This window comes from Bombus vosnesenskii, unplaced genomic scaffold, assembly GCF_011952255.1.
Source record: "Bombus vosnesenskii isolate JDL3184/JDL3185 unplaced genomic scaffold, Bvos_JDL3184-5_v1.1 scf7180000013352, whole genome shotgun sequence".
Taxonomy (NCBI): Eukaryota; Metazoa; Arthropoda; class Insecta; order Hymenoptera; family Apidae; genus Bombus; species Bombus vosnesenskii.
In genome coordinates this window covers 2,515,314-2,538,366 of record NW_022882988.1, presented here as the reverse complement: position 1 = coordinate 2,538,366, position 23,053 = coordinate 2,515,314, and the positions used below count along the sequence as shown (strand labels likewise).

At 39.6% G+C, this 23,053-nt stretch overlaps 1 protein-coding gene across 6 annotated transcripts in view; it reads left to right on the top strand.

The window, feature by feature from the left end:
* Positions 1 to 23,053, top strand: part of LOC117236934 (multidrug resistance protein homolog 49) — a 73,178-nt gene that overhangs the window by 30,870 nt on the left and 19,255 nt on the right. For 4 of the 6 annotated variants that reach the window (XM_033500372.1, XM_033500373.1, XM_033500374.1 and 1 more), the window contains 5 exons: positions 16,800 to 16,933; positions 20,648 to 20,717; positions 21,174 to 21,258; positions 21,924 to 22,117; positions 22,417 to 22,665. In XM_033500372.1, coding sequence (XP_033356263.1) covers positions 16,822 to 16,933; positions 20,648 to 20,717; positions 21,174 to 21,258; positions 21,924 to 22,117; positions 22,417 to 22,665 — 710 coding nt within the window. In that variant the 5' untranslated portion in view covers positions 16,800 to 16,821. The remainder of the gene's footprint in view (positions 1 to 16,799; positions 16,934 to 20,647; positions 20,718 to 21,173; positions 21,259 to 21,923; positions 22,118 to 22,416; positions 22,666 to 23,053) is intronic. The other 2 variants (XM_033500376.1, XM_033500377.1) reach the window with 1 other exon arrangement.

The window sequence follows — 23,053 nt, the reverse complement described above, 5'->3', positions numbered from 1 at the left end:
CGTGTTTAAGACGGAACGATGATTTGTCGTCTTCGAAAAAGTATATTTCTCGAGGATCGACGAAGCACGAAGATGTATAGAACGCTGCGCCGGGCAACAAAATATCGAAGTGTAATCGGAAATATTTACTAGCGTTTCACCACCCGGAGAATGGTTGCCGGTATATTTTTTCTCCATGTTTTATCGAGCTTTTTATCGTGTGTGCCAGTAGCATCGCGACGACGAATGGCGTTCGGCTATCGACGTTATTCCTTCTCACTCCGCAAATGCTCTCTACATTGCTTTCTTTTATTTATTTTGGTTGAAACTTGACGATCGAAAGGATTCTGTCGATTCTATCATGTCGCTTGACTCATTATCGTAGCAAAATAAAATTTCGCTGCGACGTTATTTATCTGTAAAGTGGATCAGTCGTCGCCGGAATCCCGCGCACTTCTCCCTTCCGCTTTTAATCGTGTGACGTAATGCTGCTTCGGGAATTTTCGAAATTCATGTAGGTCCACCCGCAGGTGGGAAAGGCACAATTATATAATGTCACAGTCATATTTTTCATCGACCCTTATCTTAACGACAATAGTCAAACAATATGAGATTATAGATTGTATTATTGGCGCCGTTTCGTTACTTTTTTCTGGCTATCTTCGCTTTTGCGAGGACAGCAATCGTTTGGCAGTTAATTTATTTGATAAACAATCGCTGTATCGTGCTTGTTCAATTGTGTACAATAGGATACGAAGTTTTGATTGTTTACGAGAAAGCATAGATTTTTTGATGAAAGAGTAACGTTGTTATCGCGTATTATTTTGCTTTTTCGTCTGGACACGTCGAGAATTCGCGTTGACATTTTGATGGAAGTTTAATAACTCCTCCTTTTATCGTCGTTCCACGAACTTCCGTCATTATCTCTGACACGATCGTACAAGTCTGTCGACGTTTTCGCGGATATACAAACAACTTTTGTGTTTCTCAATATAAGAAACGAAACCGCAATAGCGTAGCCTCGACGGTGACGATATCAAATCTCTTCGAGTTGTTTCGACGACCGTTTCACAATTGACATTGGTTGGATTCGTTCGCAGCACAACTTTTTCGTAGTCTGCTTCCTGACGATGAGACGACTGAATCGATAAATCTACTCCTATCGATCGATTCGTCGCGTAATTAACGCTAAAGGTTAATCACGCAAAAAAGATATTATCATTTATTATAGGAAATTGTTGTGTCTACGACAATTGCTCGTGCAACTTTACCGTGACGATTATAAAACGTGCATCCGTGTATTGTGTAAATAAATACCTGTTGTCTCTGTCTGGTATCATCAATAAACTGATTTGTAAGTTGCACCACCGGTTACACCACCACTGTTGCCAGGTTATTTTCATTGCAGATACGAAATCAACAATCGTCTGTTTTGTGGAAGATTTATTACGAACCGTAAGGGGTATCGAGATTTTCCATTACTTGTTTAAGATATTTTATATAATCGAACTTTTACCAAATTTTTCCAGTTACGAGTTACAAATTATCGATATTGGCTAACACCCTTGTACATCATTAACAAGTTTGATAGTAGTAGTAAAAAAAAAAATGAAATTTTACTAGCGAATTGTACAAATTACAAATAATTTGAATACTATGTTTGACGAAAAAATATGAAATTGTAAAAGAGACGTCTATTGTCTATAATGTGTAACATATTGTTACAATCGTTAAATTATTGCATTAAAGAGCTCTGATTGGAACAATTCATTGATCGAATGCAATGATATATCATCAAGACCCCACGTGTATAATCTTAATTAAGTCTTTTACAATGATACGAGATAGCAAGAAAGATCCATGCTCCACGGTTGATTGACGGCATGAGATTATATTTTCATGAATATTTGCTTACACGAAAGCTTAAAATCTTGTTCAGATTAGCCAGGTTATCTAAATTCAAGAAACTCGACATTTCTTTATTCTCATAAATCTGTCGTTTATTTGACGCCATGTATCCTTTGTTCCTATTCTTGTGTATTCGTGAATCAGGTAGTAAATTGATTTCAAATAATTCGAAACACTTTAACGAGTGTCTAATGATAATTTGTATCTTTATGCTTCTTTCTATGTTGTCTCGTAAAAACTCGTCCTCGAGAGTATCATCGTAATGGGATCGACGAATCAAAGAACAAAGGTGGTAAAATTCGATTGGCAGTGATCAAAGGGTAGGCTTTGCTCGAAGACTCGAAAGCTCGTTACCTTCGACGCTGAAATTTACGGGTCCGATCACGACAGGGCGCAGGGATACGGAGCGGAGATTTTCGCGGCGACGCGACCTTCTGTGTTGATTCGTGTAACAGCGTTAAACTCTAAACTCCCTTAACTGGATTGGACGGTCGACGAGCCGCGGATAGTTAGCGGCAGCTGTTGCGCAAAGGATTGCCAGCCCCCGTCCGTTGACAAGATCCCCGGTCGCTTTAATCTCCTTTGTTACGCGAATTCTCCACCTCCTCGTGTAGACTCTAATGACTCGAAATTCCTGTGAAACGTGGCCGTCCCCTTCCAATTATCGTCACCCGCGATCCACGGAGTTTTCGCTATCGTTATTTTTCACTATTTCTTTTTTATCACTTCCTTATTCCTTTTTTTTTAAATTCCTCTTTTCAAAACTTTCTTTTTTTATCGTCTTTCCTCCGTGTAGACTCCTCGTGTACACGGAACGAAACTAGGGAGAATTGGACGCGAATCGACGAAGCAGCCAAGCGCTTTAGAGGATGGTAACCCACGATCGGACGCTGAGTGGGATTATTCGTTGCGGATTCGAAAGCTCGTGTTAATCGAAATTGTTAGCTCGAAAAAGTTGATACGAGGTGTTTTTTAAACTTTCTATCGGTTCTACAACCGTCTGATTGGATTTCGTTTCAGTGTATCTCGATATAGTAAAAGGGGTAGATGGTTTGTTTGCATAGCTGTGATTTGTTTCCACTTGATATCGCTCGCTTTATCGCGCGCCGATGGTCGAAGATTCCCAGATTTCTTTTATGAAGCAAGTTAATACGCCAATCCTAGAGAAACTATCGGCCCTAAGGATTACTGGTCGGTAAGATCTACATCTTTTTCCAGGTTTTATTTTATGCCGTTTTATCGCTTCGATCCTCTTCCTTCGATTATCGTTGGTAGGAAAGGAGATAGGACGATAGGGTTGAAAGAAGCGTTGGAACAGTGTCGAGTTTCGGCTTTGTGATATCGACGTTACCTAGAAGTAGCGATTGGAAACAGCTTCTCTGCGACGGAGTTAATTTTTACAAAGGGATTAAGCGGTTTCGAGTCGGATACGGAGAAGAACTCGGCGCGGCCCGGCAATATCTTCCCATTTGTCACGAAAAGGATTAGTTCAGTCGCGCGAAAACGAACTTCCTCGTTCGTTCTTTTTCTCTTTCTCTTTTTTCGCTTCCTTTTCTATCCGAATTTTGAACACTGAAATCTGTTTTCCCTCGTCTTCGCTTGTTTTTCTCTGCCGGCCTCTTCGCTATTAAGAGCGTTTAACACTCTGTGACTAGGTTTTTATTTATATCAAATATTTTATAAATATTTCGCTGCCTGAGCGCTTATTACGTATAAATCACTTGATAAGTAAGATTCAAATGTTGGCCTATTTTCGGCTATTTAATTCAAGTGAAATTCTTCCAATGACGTTTGTACCCAACAATTTTACAGCTATCAACTTGTATGTAATTTATGTATATAATTGTTCATTCGTTATCATAATTTTTCGCCGCCGGATTTGAAATTTTATCTGCTGCAAAGCTGTAATCTGTCTCCTGTCAATTTAGAGTAATTAGCAATGATTAGCATATTATCGTAATATGCTTTTAACTCATTCCCGTACAATAACGTCTTTCTTTCACCTGTTATTTTTATGTGCCAAAAGATTTATCTCGAGAATAAACAAACGAATAATTCGATGAAGTTTCGAATCTAAATGTTTCGCGGCACGATCATATCACAAACCGAAATAATGATAGATGGATGGCTTATCGATTTCGCGATATCTTTAAGATCATTTACGGAATTCCCAGTCGCATGAATCGTTTCACGCCACTTTGTCGCTCTCGAAATCTCTGTTAACATTTGTTTCCGCTTCTCAGTTCGAGGAGCAACGCTCCTCTTCTTCTCTTTGACATCATTTTGACGCTAGGAAATCTTCGATGCTTTTCACCGCGCAACTCGAATCGTCGAAATCACGGAACAACGAGACGATTGTAAACACACCGTGTGTTTGCGTTCCTCGGCGATACGTCAAGGAACACATCGTCGTCGCGATCCTCGTTCGTCCGTTTCTATCGGTGGTGCAACACGATGGTACAAAGTGTACGTTCTTTGGTGGCCAATGCTTACAATCTGAGGAAACTTTTCTTCGGAATCATTGTGGCAATATTGAAATAAACGACAATCATCGTATCTCGATCGATCACAGTCTCTTATTAGTATCTCTTATTAGTCACAGAGATACGATCACCAATGAGTAAACTGAGTCTGACGTTGGATTACTTTCTGATAACACCGCCACTGTAATATCACCGGGTTCTTCCAATGCTTTACATTGTATCAATTAATCGAGGCATTGCGACCAACAATAGATTAATCTCAATACACGACAAATTGAATGTTTCGTTATCTAGAGCAGATATCAGTCTAATCAAATATTCAGTACAGCAACTAATCGATTTTAGAATTTATCATCCTTTTAAATAATAGTGTACGTTCTAGTACTCGGAAGCTATGTTTACTTTCGAGTAGAAATTAATCGATTTGTAAAAACTTTTCTCACGATATTTGCTCACAGCTTCATGATTTAATTAGATATTATATTGTGTGCTATAATTACTGATACATCCATATATTCAATTATGTTATACGATGAATATTTCGCTAAAAATATTTGCAATATATTGGACAGAAATGAAAGACTTTCGCTTTCTTGAAAAAAGGCGAACATAGACCAAGGTTGTTTCTTGTCTTCAGTTTCGTTATTTGGATTTTTTTTTTTTTTTAGGAAAAATAAACTCCTCTACCTTTGTTTGATTAATACAGATTATAGGAATAAACGAATACTACGAACATTCAGAAAAAAATGTACTTCAGAGTACTGCTTGTACTCTCAATTCGGCTTCCTAGCAATCTGCACATTTTTCTGCCGTCTCGTGCTGATTAGTTCGACTCAGACTCGCTTTATTCGATGTCCAGATGCTTTTCTTGGCAACGTAAGCTCCATTCGCGATCGTCGTTCTTGGCAACGAGAATGTACCTTTTTAGTGCTTAAAGAAGACTTTGCTCGGTGACCTCGTAGAAAATCAGCGCCTTTGAACGAGGCGTCCCTCGTTTCGCCATTATCGCGCGATATTTTCGGTTTACCAGGTCGATGTAGCGAGAGAAAAGGACGGGGCGAGACGGAGAATCCGAGACTTACGTCTTCTGCCAACGTCGAAGAAGCTTCCGCGAAATCGAGTTGGCAAAAGAGTGGGCGGTGTTGGCCAGACTCGCCCAAGGTTGCAGACGATCTCGTCTGTCAGGTCCTCCACGTATTTAGCCTTTCGATCGACGCACGTGGACGTCGGATCGCGTGTATATAAAAATACGACCAGACGATTTGCTCGCGAATGATACAAACCTCCTCACATTCTTTACGAAATACTCCTTTCTTTTTCTTTTTTTTGTTTAGCGTTTATGCTCGAAGAAATTGAGCCGCTCGGCGCGTGCAAGTGTACGGTTTATTCTCAAAATAGCCGCCGAGGCACGCGTTTGTTTCTCAGTTTGCGTCACTCGAGTCGTAATTTCCACTATGACGTACTCTTATACTTTTCCTACATTTTATACGAATCGTGCGGTTATACACGAAATGAGATTCAACGTTTGATGTAGTTCGTTGGTTAGAATATTTGAGTGAAAAAATGGGGCTTCTCATTTACTGTAATTTCTATCTTCGGCCAGACGAACTTCCTCTTGCAAACATTTTTCACGCGATCGCAAATATTAGGTCGTGATCTTTTCATTTTCGTAAACAGAGTTCAGTGAAATTGAACAAATGATAATTCTCAGTCGAAATAAACTCTGCTCGAATTAATAATCTCTTATTGTATTTTTGATCATTTTTTGATCTTCGCTCGTGAAATTTGGCCCGTTTCGAAGCAAAATATACAAGACGAGTTCTAGCGTCGTCGATTTTGGAGAAACATTCTCCAGCCAGTGGATGGTTTGATGTCAAGACGTGCTCAACTCATCTTCTTTTATGTTTCTCAAAGTTTTATATACAATATGCGGATGAGGATTACCTTGTCGCAGTCCTTTCTCGAAGGGGCTGGCAAAATCAGGTTTTTGTTTGAACTTCTTCGTGACATGATACTCGATAAAAATAATCAGGAAGAGTCACAAGATATAAAAAACACACGCATCATGAAGAAAAGATAGTGAATTCCATCGTCAACCCTTTATATTCTAAGAGAAAACATCATCGAATTATTGATAATGAGCCAAGAGTTTGGCTCGTATATCGCACGATTCGCTTCTTACGCCAGAAATCCAGAATAATCGTTCAATAAACGAAAGACGCTCAGTTGGAAGCTCGAATTGACTAACGTTATCGCTCACAGAAAATCTAGAGATACGCAGATATTTTGGATATTTTTGGTGATTCACGAGACTCTATTACGTAGAATTGGATCAGCGCTTCTATCTTGTTCGTGAGATGCTCGTTGCATAGAATTATAATAAATTTATCGTCTGAATGAAACGACATTTACGATTTAACGCGGTTTGTTGGCTCAGAAAGAAAAGGTTCCTCTGTGTGCTATCGAAACGAAATATTCGTTTGTTTGGATAGTTTTAATAAGCGGAAAGATCGTAAACGTCGATTAAATTGTTCCAGTCGTTGTAAAGCGAGTCGGAGACGCGGTGTACAAGCGGTAGAAACGGTAGGTCCACGGAACGTCTAAAATTAGTCGGCGGCCGATTACGGAATTCGTTGGTTCGCCGACTAGACGTCGACTACGAAAAGGAGGCCGCGAAACGCGTAATCGCGATCGTTAATAACGAAGGATACTTAAAATAAATTCTCTCGAATAACACGGTTGGGCCAAGATAAATATTGAAACCAGATGACGAAGAAAAATAAGTCATCATACCATTGATCGACCATTTGAACGATAAACTAACTTGTGTTTTCACATGAATATCATAGATCACCATTTCAATGTGCTAGCTTTTTAACACTAGAATTAACGTGAAAGTGACGGATTTCGTATTTTGTGCTTTTGATAATATTATTTCCATTGTTTCATTTTCGTTCGCACGGTATATTGTTATTTAAATATGGATTAAAATGAAAAGTTATAGAATTAACTAATTCATCGTTTATCGTTTCGACAGATTTCAAATTCTTTGTTTTTGCGATTATTAATCATAATTATAATCATCTGTGTGTATGATACATTTCGGTGGGTAGTTCTACCGTTTAATAAAAAATTCACAATCTGGAAAGGGACGAACGTTTTTCAATGAAACGTTTCCTCCGAGCGGAAAAAGTTGGTTCAAGCATTCATCGTTGGTCGAACAGAGCATTGGTAAAATATTCTCGAATTCCAGAGGAACTTTTTTTCCACGGGACATCGTTAGATTCGGATCTGGAAACGCGACCGACAACCGTCACGAATTAGATGATGGCGCGGTTCTCGAACTCTCCACATGCAGTCGGGTTTAAGGCCGCGAGAAGTGTGCCCGCTGGCCGTTTGAAAATACAATGGAAATTAATTTGTCGGACTTAACGAACCTCCGAGAGCACAAAGCAGCCGAGCACGGTAAAGCGGAATCGCTTTAATTATAACTCTCCTCGGTCGAGGATCTCGTCGGCGGTAGCTTTATAATTCACGATTTCTGTTCTAGCGAAAAAGCTGCCCGCTGAAAAATTCCCACCTTTTGTACCGCTATCAGTCAGAGATGATCTCAGCTCGTGGTGTTGTAATATTTTTGTTACTAATTAAACGGCCGCAGCCTCCGTAAATTACGCGTCGATCGTAAATACGCGAACCACGGCCAACTGGCTACGCGTGCTTTTGACAGATACCACTGGATTAAAAGGTATCCTTTTTTCAATGCTGGCTGGCCCGCGTTGCTATCTACGAGGTGTTTCGTTCGTTTCATCGTTTGAACTAATGTATTTAAGTATGGATTCAGAAGGAAACAAAACGTCGAGAGCTTGTTATTTTTGAATACGCTATTAAGAGGTTTAAAAAGAATAGGGTACAAGTCACGATGTTTTCAATTTCTTATGAGAATGACTCGAACTTTTGTGGAAAAGCACAAATTGCAAAGTGCAAATTAATTTATTTTTGCTTGTACTGATTATTTCATACTTTATTAAATTAATATTTAACTGGTATCCGATATTTTCTGAAATTTAACTTTTCGCTTTTTACGACTAAATAAATGAGAAAGATACAGTTTCATTCACACACATAGGGAAGAGCGCGTAAAGGGAAACGGACGTTCTATGGTCAGAAGCACTGGAAACCGCCAACGCTAATCGCTACGCCTGTCTGTATCTGTCCATATACATTCTACCGTAAGATTGCTTTCGACGTATAGGCTGTGGTTACAGCTGCACGCGATTAACGATGCATCGAGATTTACATGGAACTAAGCAGATGGATAACGAGTAAGACCGTAGCTACAGCGGACGTGAATCCGCACAAACTGGCGCTGTGACAAACTCAGTACGTCAAACCGTCAAATGCGCGTATAGATTCTAATGGACGTATACATTGCGATCTTCGGATCTTCTGTTCGCTCGCTCTAACTGCAACCTGAAGATTATCCAAACATGTAGTCACTAATTCATCGTTCGATGACTTATTCCGCAACGACTTGCCTGTAATTCAGATTTAACAGCAATTTTGCGAATAAACATTTATCGATCTTTGGCAGAATTTCAGAAGATACACGAAACATTGTTCCTGGAAAAAATTTTTCGAGTCACCGGTGACCACGCAAGGATTATGCGACGCTCACCGCGGAAACTCCGTTGGAAATTAGTTTCCAAGCTTAATGGAGTTTCGCGATTGCGAAAGGTGCCGCGACGAACGACGAAAGTCGTCGGCGAACTTTCCGTGTAACTTTAGCAATTTTTCCCATTAGCCGCGATTTTTCAGCTGCGGAACACGCTCCTGACGAAGTTTATCGCCTTGCTGGTGCGGTAGTAAAGAAAGAAAGAGGGCGAACGATATCCGAGCAGACCGACTCGCGAATACATTAGCGCGACAAAACTTCGCACGGATTGTTTTCCTTGCCGAAATTTGTTCTCCGCCGTGTTACGGGGATCTCGAAAAGATTGGTCCACGAATTCGAAAGAAAGATTACGATTCCCCTGGGAAATTAACATAGAACCATGGAACTTGCACGTTTCTAACAAGATTAGTATCAATGAAGCTGTAAATTGTTTCAATCACTACGAACTTCACGAGCTAGCTACTATTTCTAAACACGTTCAAATCGATTCACAGTATTAATTCACAGTATTATCCTAAAAATTTCCATGGTTTTCACTATTTCACTTTAACGTTACACGAATGCTTCAGGTATTGTTGTTGGGTACGTTATACGTCATTATGTTCGCAGCGATTTACGCTTAATCGCCAACTGATCTTCGTTTTGTCCATATACAGGACAATTTTCTTACGTAAAAATGATTTGGGAAGAATTACAGAAAAACATCGACGATTCTCCAGAATATCGAATATCCTTCTCTATTTTCTCTTCTTCAAGGCTTTGGATCATTATCTGTACGAAACTAATCTTCTGGCAATAAATTGCCAAAAACGTGTATCACAATGGAAATATTATGGAAATTATTCGACAAAGAAATTCCATTCTTTTAAAATGAAAGTGTATTTTCGACCAATCGCGAGAAGAGACGTCAACGGGAGTCGTAAATTCCCGTTACGATTATAGCAATCGACACCACGAGTTGATCGATCCCCTGATTTCCGTTAAGATAATAGGGGTGATTGAGTTAGTATAACACCGTGATTCACAGAATTATAAGGTTTTATTTCCAACACTTAAGTTACACTGTTGAGTAGATATAATTCCTAGATGACAACTTGTCGCCCGAAGGTAAGATAGATATGCACGCTAGAGCAAGGCTCTTATAATGGAACTTCGTATGTCAGTGGACGTAGCACTAGAGGATACTTAATAGAGGAAGTGATTGTTCGTGTTTAGACTTAGACGTTAGAATTGTACTTAGTGTGTCGGAGGAAAGCTAGCGATGGGTGTGTCTAGCGCATGGGACCATCGGATTTGTTGATAACGTTTTTGGTCAGGAAGTGAGGGCAGTATGCATTGCTTCTGACTGGATAAACGGAGGTTGGTAGACTAGGAAGGGTCTTAGCCGTCCGCGACAGAAAGTTGCTATTAGGAAGCATCGTACGTGGGAAACCTAACTTTCCCTTATCAAGCCGTGGTAGACAATAGTCCTTAGAAAGTGATTTAGAAAAAGATATTTGTTCGGTCTGAATGACCTTAGCAAGCAAATTACTGGGATTTATGATGGGTACTTAAGGCGATTGAAGGTACGTCGTAAGGATAAGCGGACATCTGGTCTAGGTAGACGGTCGCCCGACCGTAACAGAAAGGCTTCGGACTGTGGACACTTTCAGGGTGAAATAATTTGTTCAAAGGACGAAATCTCTCGATTTCGTTAATAATACTCGACGAGTAAGTTTGCGAACGGTATGACAAAACGGTGCAAATGCGAGTCCATATCTCGTTGGCAAGGCCTTCCGCTCGACTTCCGGTTCCACAGGCTCATCGATGATTTACGAGCCGCGAAAAAGAGCGGCCAGAGCACCGGGGATAAGACGTGTCCCGGGCACGAGAGGGTCGGCCTTGCAACTTCAGAGACAATTTATCGTTGCATCGATCCCGCAACGAACGGGAAATTTTATAAACTGCCTTTCGAGAGGGCAACGAAGGAAAAATTGGATCGCGTGTACCCGGCGGTGGAGAAGGGCGAGGGGTTATTGGAACGGAGACAAATGAAATCGGAAAGCTCTCGTTCGCATGAAATAGGATAATTCGAAATTGACCGGTCCCCCGATGTCGCCGATCCCTCGCGGCTCTTTATTACTCCTCGTTTCTCAATTCCAGCTTTGAAAGCAACCGTCTCGTTAATAAAAGCTCAACTTCCAGAGAACTTTCTGTTCTCGTAGCTTCTTGCCCATTAGATTCTCACTGAATTTCGCGAGGATATCCAATCGAATTCGAGAATGTTGTACGTATGTGAGAAAGATATTATTTATTATTATATATAGAAATATATAGAAAGATATTATATAATATATAGAAAGATATATATAGAAAATATATAGAAAGATATATAAATATATAGAAAGATATTATATATTATTAATATAAGATAATATTTATTTATTTACTTTCTATTGGTGCAACAACGTTTGATGAAGGTTGTAAATGTAGTATCGTGGACGAATGGCCTAAGAAATATCTGATGAATCATCGTCACTTAGGTCTATCCGCAATATTGTTTAAGTGCCTTTAGGTCAAAAAAGGCCTGGCAGTCGTATTAGGCGAATCATAAAACAATATCGCGGGAAGGCCTAAGTGCTGTTAGGTCGAAAAGGGCCTGGCAGTTTTATCGGGCAGTCGAGTAGAAGAGTCGTCGATTTGCCGAGTTGTTACGAGTTGTAAACTATCAATTGTGAGTTGTGAATTAACTATTTAGTTATAGCACATTACTGTTTGTGTTTCTTGTCTAATACATTGTAAATAGATCTATTGATCAATAAACTTATTACATAGGATAAATAAAAAATTCCTATATAAATAATATAGGTATAGGTAAATAAAGAAAGATAAGTGCGAAAGATTAGTGTCAACCTACGTGTTGTAAATCTCGCTTAGCTCTTAAATAGAATTTAGCAAGGTACGAAAAAGTTTCAGTTTTTTTTTTATTTAATATTTCACATTCACAATTTGTCCAATTTGGACATTTGGTAGAATTTTTTGGCTGTTTGATTATCATGTGGGTGGTTACCCCCAGCGGGGTACCATCTTCGTGTTTGTTAAGTTATATTCTTTGTGATCTGTTGGGTGTTTCCTTTTTAATCTTCTTTCTATTCTCGATGTGTTGACCCTTTTCACTGCCAGCCATTTCGGGTGCGTTGCTATTCTTTCTCTGTACCTTCTTGCACATCTGCTAATCTCTTCCTTGATCGTTGGTATTCCCAGGTCTTTCCAAATGTCCTCGTTTCTAACGTACCATGGGGCGTTTACTATTGTTCTAAGAATTTTAGCTTGCATTGTTTATATTTTGCTTATATGGCTCATTGATACTGTTCCCCATAGTGGTATAAATTTCGATTGGCGAGAGAAAAAATTGTGCTGTTTTCGGATTCAGTCGATACAATTGTTTGCGTTAGTATTAGTTACGCGCGTAGATGCGTGGAATAACAGAGATTTTCTAAAGATCGAGCACTAGATTCGATAAATCAGGAATATCAGGACAGACGATGCAGTTATTTCGAACTTTGAGCACAAACATCAGCGAGACGAGTTTACGTTATTTTAGTGACTAATTCCAGAGAAATTAAGGGTAGATCATAATCATTATGGCAACTTTTGACAACAGATTTTTGTCTTCTCTTGTGATTCTTATGATTGGGAAAAAGTAAAGTGTTTAGAAATGGAAGTATGAGCAATACATAGTTTGTTATAAAAGGATGACCGCTTTAAGAAATGGTCAGTACTCGGCCAGAAGAAAGATAAACATATATATATTGATACGTTGCGTCGTTATGCTTCATGTTACCAAAGCGAAGGTACGGCAAAGTTGCCCTCTATTCGTCGGCGAAAGACGAGACGACATAACAAAAGAACGCTTGATCAAAGAGCAAAAGTAATGAGAGATACGGACGATGGGAATAAAAAGGACGGTGGCTTCTTTTTTTCCATTTATTGGCTTTCTCTCGTTTACTCAACGAAGTCTCGTTTAGAGTGCTTTTGATCCTTATTACTGGGTACCGAGACTCTCGCCCATCGTTGATGTACGGAAAAAGAGAAAGAGCAGGAGAAAACGCTATCTTAAAAGATTTTAATCATATTACACCGACTATTCTATGGAGTTAGGAATAAATTAATGTACCGTGTCTGATCGAATTATCTCGATGTAATTCGTCTTCCAAGTACGAACAATGGCAACATCGAGATCCTTCTTCCGACGATTAAAGACGTGTCTGTACAATTAAAAGGGTGGACCGGTTTTTCGTTGAAAAAAGTCACCGAACAGCAACTCTGTTTCGCGATTAAAGACCACCTACTAACTCAGTCCGCAACACGACCTAATGACTTAGCCGTTTTTATCGCGCCGTTTATTCGACAATTAGAGCAGCAATTGGATGCAAGAAAGACCGAGCGTTGTAGAACGCAAGCGGCAAATTGCAGTTGCTTAACATTAACGCTTTGTCGCTTGTCGCGGTTTCATTTGCACCGGTTCGCCAAAGTTTCGCTGTCATGCATTTTTACGCGGTGACCCATCAGAATCACCGAGCATATTCGTTCCATACGTAGTTAAAACTTTCAAAATTTCGGATATGGAAGGTTTAATATTTTCGTTCTTCCATCTTCGTCTTTCTCTGACTCTCGTTCTCCCATTCGAAAACTATTTCCTGTTACAAATAGAAAAAAGAATTTGACGAGTTTTTCTCGATTTCAGAAATTGAAACACGTTGGACTATGATGTTCTCATATATTTACATTTCAGAATTTTAATAGGGAGAAAGAGAAATAGCACGCAAAAGCTTCGCTTGAAACTTGAGCTGATACGTACGGCAGGACTGTCTGGTCCCCTGTGCAGTCGACTCTACGGTGTAGCGACGTAGTAATATACCACGAGCAAGAAATGATAGCCACCCCGAGCGCTGAATTATCGTTTTAGTTCGCGCCATAGCCTGTTGAGCAGCCAGAGATTTAGAAAGATCTCGGCCATTGCAAGAACAGGGAACAGAACTTTCCTTCTACCATCTATTAACTGTCACCGGTTATTCTTTAAGGAATGCATTCGGTTAAACGCAATTAAACAATAAATAATTTACTCACGCACACAAACTATTAGATTATAACATAAATTCGTCCTACTTTCATTATTCGTTATTATCTTTCGCTTAATTAATAATATTCCTTTAATAAATGTAATTTAATAATTCACACGCGCTATCGAAGAATTTGGAATCGTTACATGTATCATGGAATCAGGAATTCGAAAAAAAAGACGAGTGAATTTAGAATTCTACTATCTTGGAAAGTCCTCTACTCAAAAATAGATCAAACTAAACAAAATTACTGCCTACGTTAATTTCGAATAAATAATACAACCGTGAAAGATAATTAAAAAAAAAAGCAACGATCTAAAGTATTGGACAACCAGCCTATCCGACCAGCGAATGATCGCTGAATCATCGAACGAATGTTTTCGTCATTGTCAACGCGTAATCGAAATGTGACTACTAGGCCCACCCTTCAAACTTAATCATAGGTCCTATCGGTCAATCGATTAATTAACACGGATTAGCGGAGTTTCTAGTCATCGCTTAGATTGGATATCCTGTATAGTAAACGTATGATACAGTGGATAATGACCGAGGTAAATAGAGTTTGTTGTCCCTGGATTATCGTTGCTAATTGCAGTTTGCGCAAAGCTCTGGGTCCCTGCTCTCCCGCGTCCAACGAAACAGACGGTTATAACGGATCGAACGGCGACAATGGATCGGCCGACGCAAATATTGACCGCAACAAATATAGGCCGGGCCGACAATCAAAACGTCAGCTCGGCTTAATTTATCGCGATCCTGCAAGGCTGCCCCGCCGCGGCCTGCGTTTTTCCAACCTGATGCCATGTCGATTGTACCGCGTTTATTGAAAGCTCAAGTGCTCGACGTGTGGCCCGTTGGTTGCGCGTGACGTTTCCAAACTCCAAACGCCACTTCCCAACCAACATACCGGAACAACGCCGATGCGTACCGTGGTGTAAGAGGCGTGAGAAACTGACGCGAATTTTGTCAACACTATACCTCGAGAGCGGTTGTTGACAGGGTTCGATTAGTTGTACCGAACGTTTGGCTTCGTTTGAATTTCCATTTTATTTGGTTTTTTGAGGAAATTGGCGATTTTGATAATTAACGATTATAGAATTATTATTTCTGATTCAACAGAGATTTTTATTCACAAAGTGTTTCTTATTGTTAGAGTTACAATGTTTGTTAAAATAAGGGATTATAGAATCTTTGTCTTTGCAGTTATTGAAAATATACTGTTAAGGTTGATTTCTATTGGGTCAGATTTTATACGTACATTCATTTTTGTATATCACCATTTTAATTATAACCATCGTTACATCGCGTGAAACGGTCCGTGCGTCCGACGTCCTTCGTTGTCTGACCGTCAAGACCCAAGCACCATTTTACAGACCCTCGATATACCTAAGGCCCCGCCATGAACCGAATCTTATTAGTTTGCGGGAACCTTTAATCCTGCAAATATTATCGGTTTATAGTTTGTACCTAATACAATCCTTAGATTTATTGCACGTTCTTACAAATTATGGAGAAAGCGGATATTTGTCTAACGGAAAAGCCGGGTTTTCCCAGGAGCCAGGTTATCCCTGAGCCATGTCGGTAGGGGGCTTTCTTCTCCAATCTTCATTTATTAACGTTGGCTATAACCAATGGGCATCGCGGATCGTTATCCTCACTTTTCTAACGAAAAGTGTGAACAACGAATCCACGTCCTTAGTTCAAAAGACACACCCACATCGAGTTTTCCTCCGTAATCACACAAGAACGAACTTCATTTGTTCTCATCACGACAGAGCAGTCACTTCATCCCTCTAGACTTGTTCTCATCACGACACAGCAGTCACTTCATTTCTATACTTCTTCTACGACATCAGGACAGCCAACTCAAATTCTTCGACTTACGCTCTAGACTTGTTCCACAATAACATTCAAGTAACAGTTAAAGCTCATCAGTTAGTCTAAATCAACTCGAGTCAGTGGTCAGGGTTAGGAACAGCAAGAGTCAAAAGTTAAGGATAATCTACAAGACAGTCAATCGACAGAAGGTATATCATCACCGTCGTCAACACGAAAAGGAATCTCAGTTCGTACTCATTCGGAGTTGTCATCTCAAATACTCAATCTTGTATCACACTGAAGTTGTTGGATCATTCAAATATACAGGGTGGTTGGTAACTGTTGGTACAAGCGAAAAGGGGGTGATTCTACGCGAAAAAAGAAGTCGAAAAGGAGACGTGATAAAGTGCACGCGTACCGAGCGAAAATTTAAAGTCGATTTTTTCGAAAACAAAGCCTCAAACGAAAAATTTTTATTCTATATTTTCGACTTCTTTTTTCGCATAGAATAACCCCCTTTCCGCTTGTACCACCAGTTACTAACCACCCTGTATATTAGGTTGTCCGAAAAGTTTCTTTCCTTTTTTTACGTTTAACGTTTTACATTATTTTGTCGAATTACGTACGATTCATTTCATTCTGTACACACCGCGACATTTTACAGACTCGTTTTCACGTTTGTATGAAGGTGCACTGTTGTAAAAAACACGTTTGCGAAAGAAAAACACTTTTCGGACAACCTAATATCAATTAAAATGTCGAGTGGAACGAAATATCTATGATTGTAAAGTTGTTTGTAGAAGGTTTTAAAATCGTGATATCTCTTTTTAATTACAGAGTTGTTAATTAAGAATGCGCGATGACACGGCGAATTTGTCAGTGGACAGCAAATCCGCGCGAGAAGGCGCAGGGTATGGAAATGGAACCCCAAAAAACAAACTCTCACCGCCAGGAAAAAATATTCTTGAAGTGTAAGTACCATAACAATTCCATGTACATACGTAGTTTCCTCTCCGATTATATTAAGTACGTAAGATTTCGTCTGTTTCTTAAATTTTCCCCTTCGCGACAAGTAGCCCAAAAGCAACGTAACCGCTCGCAAGACGAAACTTCACCGCGCGAAAAATTAATTTACACAAGCTGGTCGCTTTATCGACAACGTGGTGACTGAACATTTCGAAGAACTTCGTTTCTGTACAATAGCTCAGAGAAATAGGGAAGGGGATAAATGGCGAGCTTATCCGTTACTGATCGATGGTTATAATGTTCATGATCGATGAGATGAAAAATTGCGATGTTTTTTTCCCTTCTTTAAGATCGACCGCTCGTTGTCTGCGTTCCGTTGTCCAGACACTCGATCATTCCTGATCGATCGCTAACCAATAATCATTCGAGATTTCGCCAATCGACAATGTTGCTTCGCCGTGATAATTAGAATGCGGATTTTTATGCACATTTATACGAAATTTAAAGGCGCAGAGGTGTAGAAAATGCATAAATGCTATATCTGCTTGTTATAACTTTTAATAAATAAAACGAACGAATTATTAGAACGAACAATTGGAAAAGTAGAAATTTGCATAAAAATTCATCCGATCTATAGCAACGATATTTTGCAAAAATCAGAGTTTCCATCCCTGATGTTGGTTTATTAAATCTTCTTTTTATGGTTAGAATAGAAACGAGAATAGTTTGAGGAAAATTTAAACAGCGTTTACGCTGGATCCGTCGTGCTTCTTTCGCAAGTTTTCGCAAAATTTGCATTTATTCGTGGCCGGAGGATATTGGCGAGAAAGTTGAGAGATTGATCGATTCGAGTGGCGACAGATGACGGAAACTACTGACACGAAGGAGGCGCGTACAAATTTTTCTTGGATAGATAGTTTCGCGAATTTTCGTGCCCGCAATAATTCAAGAAAACTCGTCGTGTAGGAAATAATCGTTCATATTGAGAGATGGATCGAAACGAAACGTGATTAATGCTCCTTAGAAACGTGCACGCCGATAAATCACTGCAAGTGAAAACTGGAAAAAATATATTATATACAATTCATCATACATATAAAAACCGATACTGATATTTCTCAAGCATTAAATTCTCACCCTAAGTGACCATATCGTGTGTTGTATAAGATTTTATTTCTATTTATTTGGTTAGTGCGATACAGCCGCACTATAGGAGTTTTAATTATTTAGTCTTTTAATTATTTCGATTAGCATAGTTTTGTCGTTTGTTACGAAATTTGTCACGTTCTTACAAGACGTAACAATCCTGCATAACAATCCGATAATAATCGTTAAGTTCATTCTGTTTGGAACTTGGTTTACAGCATCCAAATTAATTGTCAGCCTGAGAAATACAATTACACCATCTCATCGAATTAACGTATAGGGATCGAAGGGAAAAGTTTGCTCGTTCAACTACCGAAATCGGACTTGTCGAGCGCGATTCGTTCACCGGGGGGTAAATTCATCTATGCATCGTACTGTTACGATGGCAGTCTCGTGTTCCTTGTATAAAATACCCATCGTAGATTCGTCGCAGGAGTTTCGAACAGCAATTACTCCGCTAATGGAGCCCCTACGGGAAGATCCAGACTTCGTCGAAGTCCGACACTTGCCGGGGTCGTCGCGACGGAAACCGGAAACTTCGCTTTTCCTTTCACACGCCGACGACGATCCTTCACGTCCTGGCTGTCTACGTTGATCCGCCAACCAACGATTTACATAGTGTTCCCAGCAGATTTATGATCTCGTATAATACAGCGTGCCATTTAACTCGTTTATTACGATGCTAAATAATGGGAATCGATTCCCGAACAACCATGTTACTAAATCTTCGTACAATCGTGAAAAGCTTGGATACCTTGACTCTTCGATAGCAATGGGATTAAGTTTCATTCGACTGGAATTCAACATTAATTCAAGTCAATCCTAATATAAAAGCTTCTCTTTGCTATGTTTCATTTTCTGCATTCATAAATTATTGGCTCTGTGAAACCCAAAGCGAGTAGTTCAAGATATCATAAGTAACAGAACATTTCCTGGTTTCATGTGAAACGTAATAGTTAATTCAAATTGTCAAGGAAATTAGACGACGATAATTTCGCATTCATGCGAGATAACGACGCAGAAATTTGTAAAAACCATTTGTTAGAGTTAGAAGAGGTACATGATGATGAACGATCAAGAAGAAGAGTTATTATCGTAGGGTAACATTTGCGAGAGGATAAAGATTCTTGGACAATTTAGCGGGGCCATTTCCTCTGAAGTCGTTGGATCGTTTGTCAGGGTGTTTCAGGCGAAAGAGAGAAACTGTTGGTTTCTTCGTCGCGGAACTTCCATTTGTATTTTAGACGTTAGTGCGCTGTTTTATAAAACACATTGAGTCGTTTCCCAGAGGAAATGATCCTGCTGGTCGATGAACGCGAAGCGTTTTAACATTTTTGCCACTCGATTTCTTTCATTCATTTTGAACGAGCAGGAACGCGTGCCGATCGTTATCGGTGTTTGTCGAGGAGCAACGCGCTTTGAATTAACTGAACGGTCGCTTACGTCACTGGTTTCACGACTGTAGTTCGCCACACGTTTTAACTACACGTTTGTGCAACAATTCTCAGCTAACTAGGTTTACGAGCGTCGAGTCGATCTTAAGTAGGAATAGGGTCTCGAAATGTGGAACTTCTCGGAAAAAAAGAAAAAGAATCAGGAAATTCGAAACTCTCCAAGTCCGGATAAATAATAATTTGTATAAACAACCTACGAAATTATTGCGATGATACGAGTTTATTTGCAACTAACACTGGAACTACCGATAGTTAACACGAAGCTATTTCTATCACAACCAGTCAAAATGATTGGTTATTTAAAAAATATGCGATAATAGAATATTTTTATTTTTTTCGACTTATTACTTTCTTACAGAAGGAATTCCACGTTATGTAGTATATTTTTGGTATTATTAATCCAGCTGGGACCATGATCCCTAAATAGAGGTTGACATATTTATGAAATTGTAGAACCAGTCGTTTCGACTGGCGTGGTATTTCTAGTGTTAGCATCTAGCGATCGATTCGGAATTTTCCTGATGACTGATATCGTCATATTGAATGATACGCAGTAAAAATTTAAAAAACGTGTGGGAAGTTGTACGAAACGAGGAAACTGGTTAATTGGGGTTCGATAAACAGATTGCAAAACCCTTTTACACTTCGACAGGTACCAGTCATTTTGACTGATATTGGTATAAGTAGCCTTGATACCAAATTATTTTCAGTTTGAATACATAAAAAACAAAGCAAAATTCACTATATTATTCTTTTAGTTATCGTTGCGAAAGTCATTACATCATTGCGGAAAAAAATATAACACGAAGTAGAAATTTTAAAATAAAATTGCAAAATCAGTCAATTTCACTGGTGTGGTAGTTCTAGCATTGACCGATAGTAAATTGAGAAATATCTAACGAAGATAATTAAGAAAATCTTAAATGATTTTTCATCGATAATAATGCGTTTATCAGTGAAAACATTCGCAGAGGTGCAATCGTCGACGCGATACCAGATTCGAAGTTTCGCGATCGGATAAACAGGAGACGAACGTATATTTAAGTCTTCCCTGCTGATGCATATGAAAATATTGCTGTAGGATCTACAGTGTACGGAACCTTGTATATTTCATTTCAGACACGCTCCAAGATGCGAAGAAGGATAAAGAGGAAACTCAGTATATGCTACAGGAGAATGGCGATCCAATGTACGAATAAGATTTTTACAGATGAATGAGATTTTGTTAAATAATTAGAAAGAGAAATATAGGAGGAGTAAATATGGGAGTCAAAATGATTGTAGGAACTTACGGAATTAATTAGGAGATATCCTGATCGCCCTAGAGACTGGAAAAATCGTATAAATTTATTCATGATGATTTCTTAATTGTAGCAAGTATATCCTGTAAGAGTATTCCCGGATTGAAAATTAAACAATCGAAACTTTGCATTTCTATGGCAGAAAAAAGAAACGTAACCGATTCTTAAGCTTCTTTTCTCTCGGGAAAATTGTTTTTCTCTTGCATCCGGAAGTACTCTTCCACAACCGATCATTTTCTCGTGCTGCTACAAAGAGCAGAAGAATGGATAACGGGCAGCACATCGACGAGCAATTGTATCTAAAGATGTTCTTATTAAAAGTCAATATTACTTTGTGTCCACAGTGAATTCGTGCCACCTCAAACGAAGGAGGAGGAGAAGCCGGTTGCGTCGGAACAATCCTTGCCACCAGTGCCTTATTTCAAACTCGTAAGTATCATCGGTCAAAAGAAAAAAAAGAAGTAACGAAATAAAATACAAAGAAAGCAGAGAACGTCACCGACATTTGTCAAACATTCCACATACATCCTGTTACAGTTGAAATATCACCGTGTTAGTTTGGAATCAAACGACGAAATCGATCTTCTAGCGGGCGAACGGTTTGGCTATCGAGTCCCTTTGTCTTTGACAAACTTAACGAGCGCGATTCTGTCGATCGATCGGGCTTGTTTTTGTTTAGAACTAGTCAGATCTCCGTCCATTAATCACCGTTAGGCCAGCATTAATTTTCCCCGGGGTTAAATCTGCCGGAAAGGCAGAAGTTGCCGGCACTAAATCACTCGAGAATATGTTTCTGAAATTTTCGACTAGTTCGGCGACAAATTGCTCCGTCGACGCCACCGGAATCTCGCGAATTCCCGGCGAACCCATCATTCGGAAAATTAACATAACGTCGATGCTCGCGCGCAATTAATTAAAATACGTCCGTTGCCATGGCTGTTGCCCACCGGTGCTTCCCCTGTGCTACCCCTTTTTCTCTCACTTTCCCTCAGTTCTCTCTGCTTCGCCGAAACTTTGAATTCCAGTTTAATCGCGGCGTACGCGAAAGCTTTGACCAAACTCAGTGACGAAAATCGCTCTATGTCTGTTCACAGTTTCGATTTGCAACATGCGGGGAGTTGATGCTGATTCTTGGTGGCCTGATCATGGGAACTTTGACAGGCCTGTGCATCCCTATTTCGACGATTCAGTATGGTGAATTCACCACATTGCTGGTGGATCGTAATACGGAGAATCAATCCAGTACACCGACGCTTATATTGAAGTGGTTCGGAGGAGGAAAGGTCTTGTAAGTCTTGGCGTACTCAGACAGACACGCCTACACTACCTGAATTGCATATTTTTAGCACGAAACCGAGACGCGAGACTCGCCTCTGACGCGTTACGTTAACGAGAAAATAGATCGCTCGAGGGGAATATAGCCTAGTTTATTCTGTCTAGTTTACTTTGGTACATCGCTACGAAGTTCCGTAATTTTCCACGTCGATACTGTTCCACGGAACGATACTCCGAATTGAGAATTTAGAAAAACGGTTTCCTTTCGATGAATAATATAACGTATTTATGAGATAAATATTATGATTGCAGGGGACCCAATGAAACATACGAAGCGAGGATGAGCGCTCTGTACGACGACTCGGTTGCGTTTGGTGTATCCTCCGCGGCGCTATCCACCTTCCAATTTTTCTTTGCCGTGTTCACGGTCGATTTATTAAATGTCGCTGCTTCTAGACAAATCGCTCGAGTACGTAAGATGTTCCTTCGCGCTGTTCTTAGACAGGATATGACGTGGTACGATACCAACACGTCGACCAACTTCGCCAGTAGAATTACCGAGTAAGTATACTTCGCTGTTAATCGATAACTCGTTAAAAGAAGGCAATTAGATTTTACACAAAAGATCTCAGATTGAACCTTGAAATACATTTAACAGCCAGACTTTCGTTTCCATTAAAATTTACTTTAAAATAATAGTTTCGTTAAAATCCAAGTTTAAATCACAGCTAATTAATATTTAAACTGTGAATTCAAATCAATTCCATTTTATTCGAAAATTCTATTCTTTCCTTTCGTATGGAAACTGTCCGGACGATAGACACGTTTCACTCGTTGAAAGGATATCCCGGAGATGTATAGCCTCGAGTAGCCATATTTTCTTACGTCGATCCGGCTTTCAAGCGAACATTGCGGTTTCGATTTCTCCCAGTTCCGCGGATATAAACGT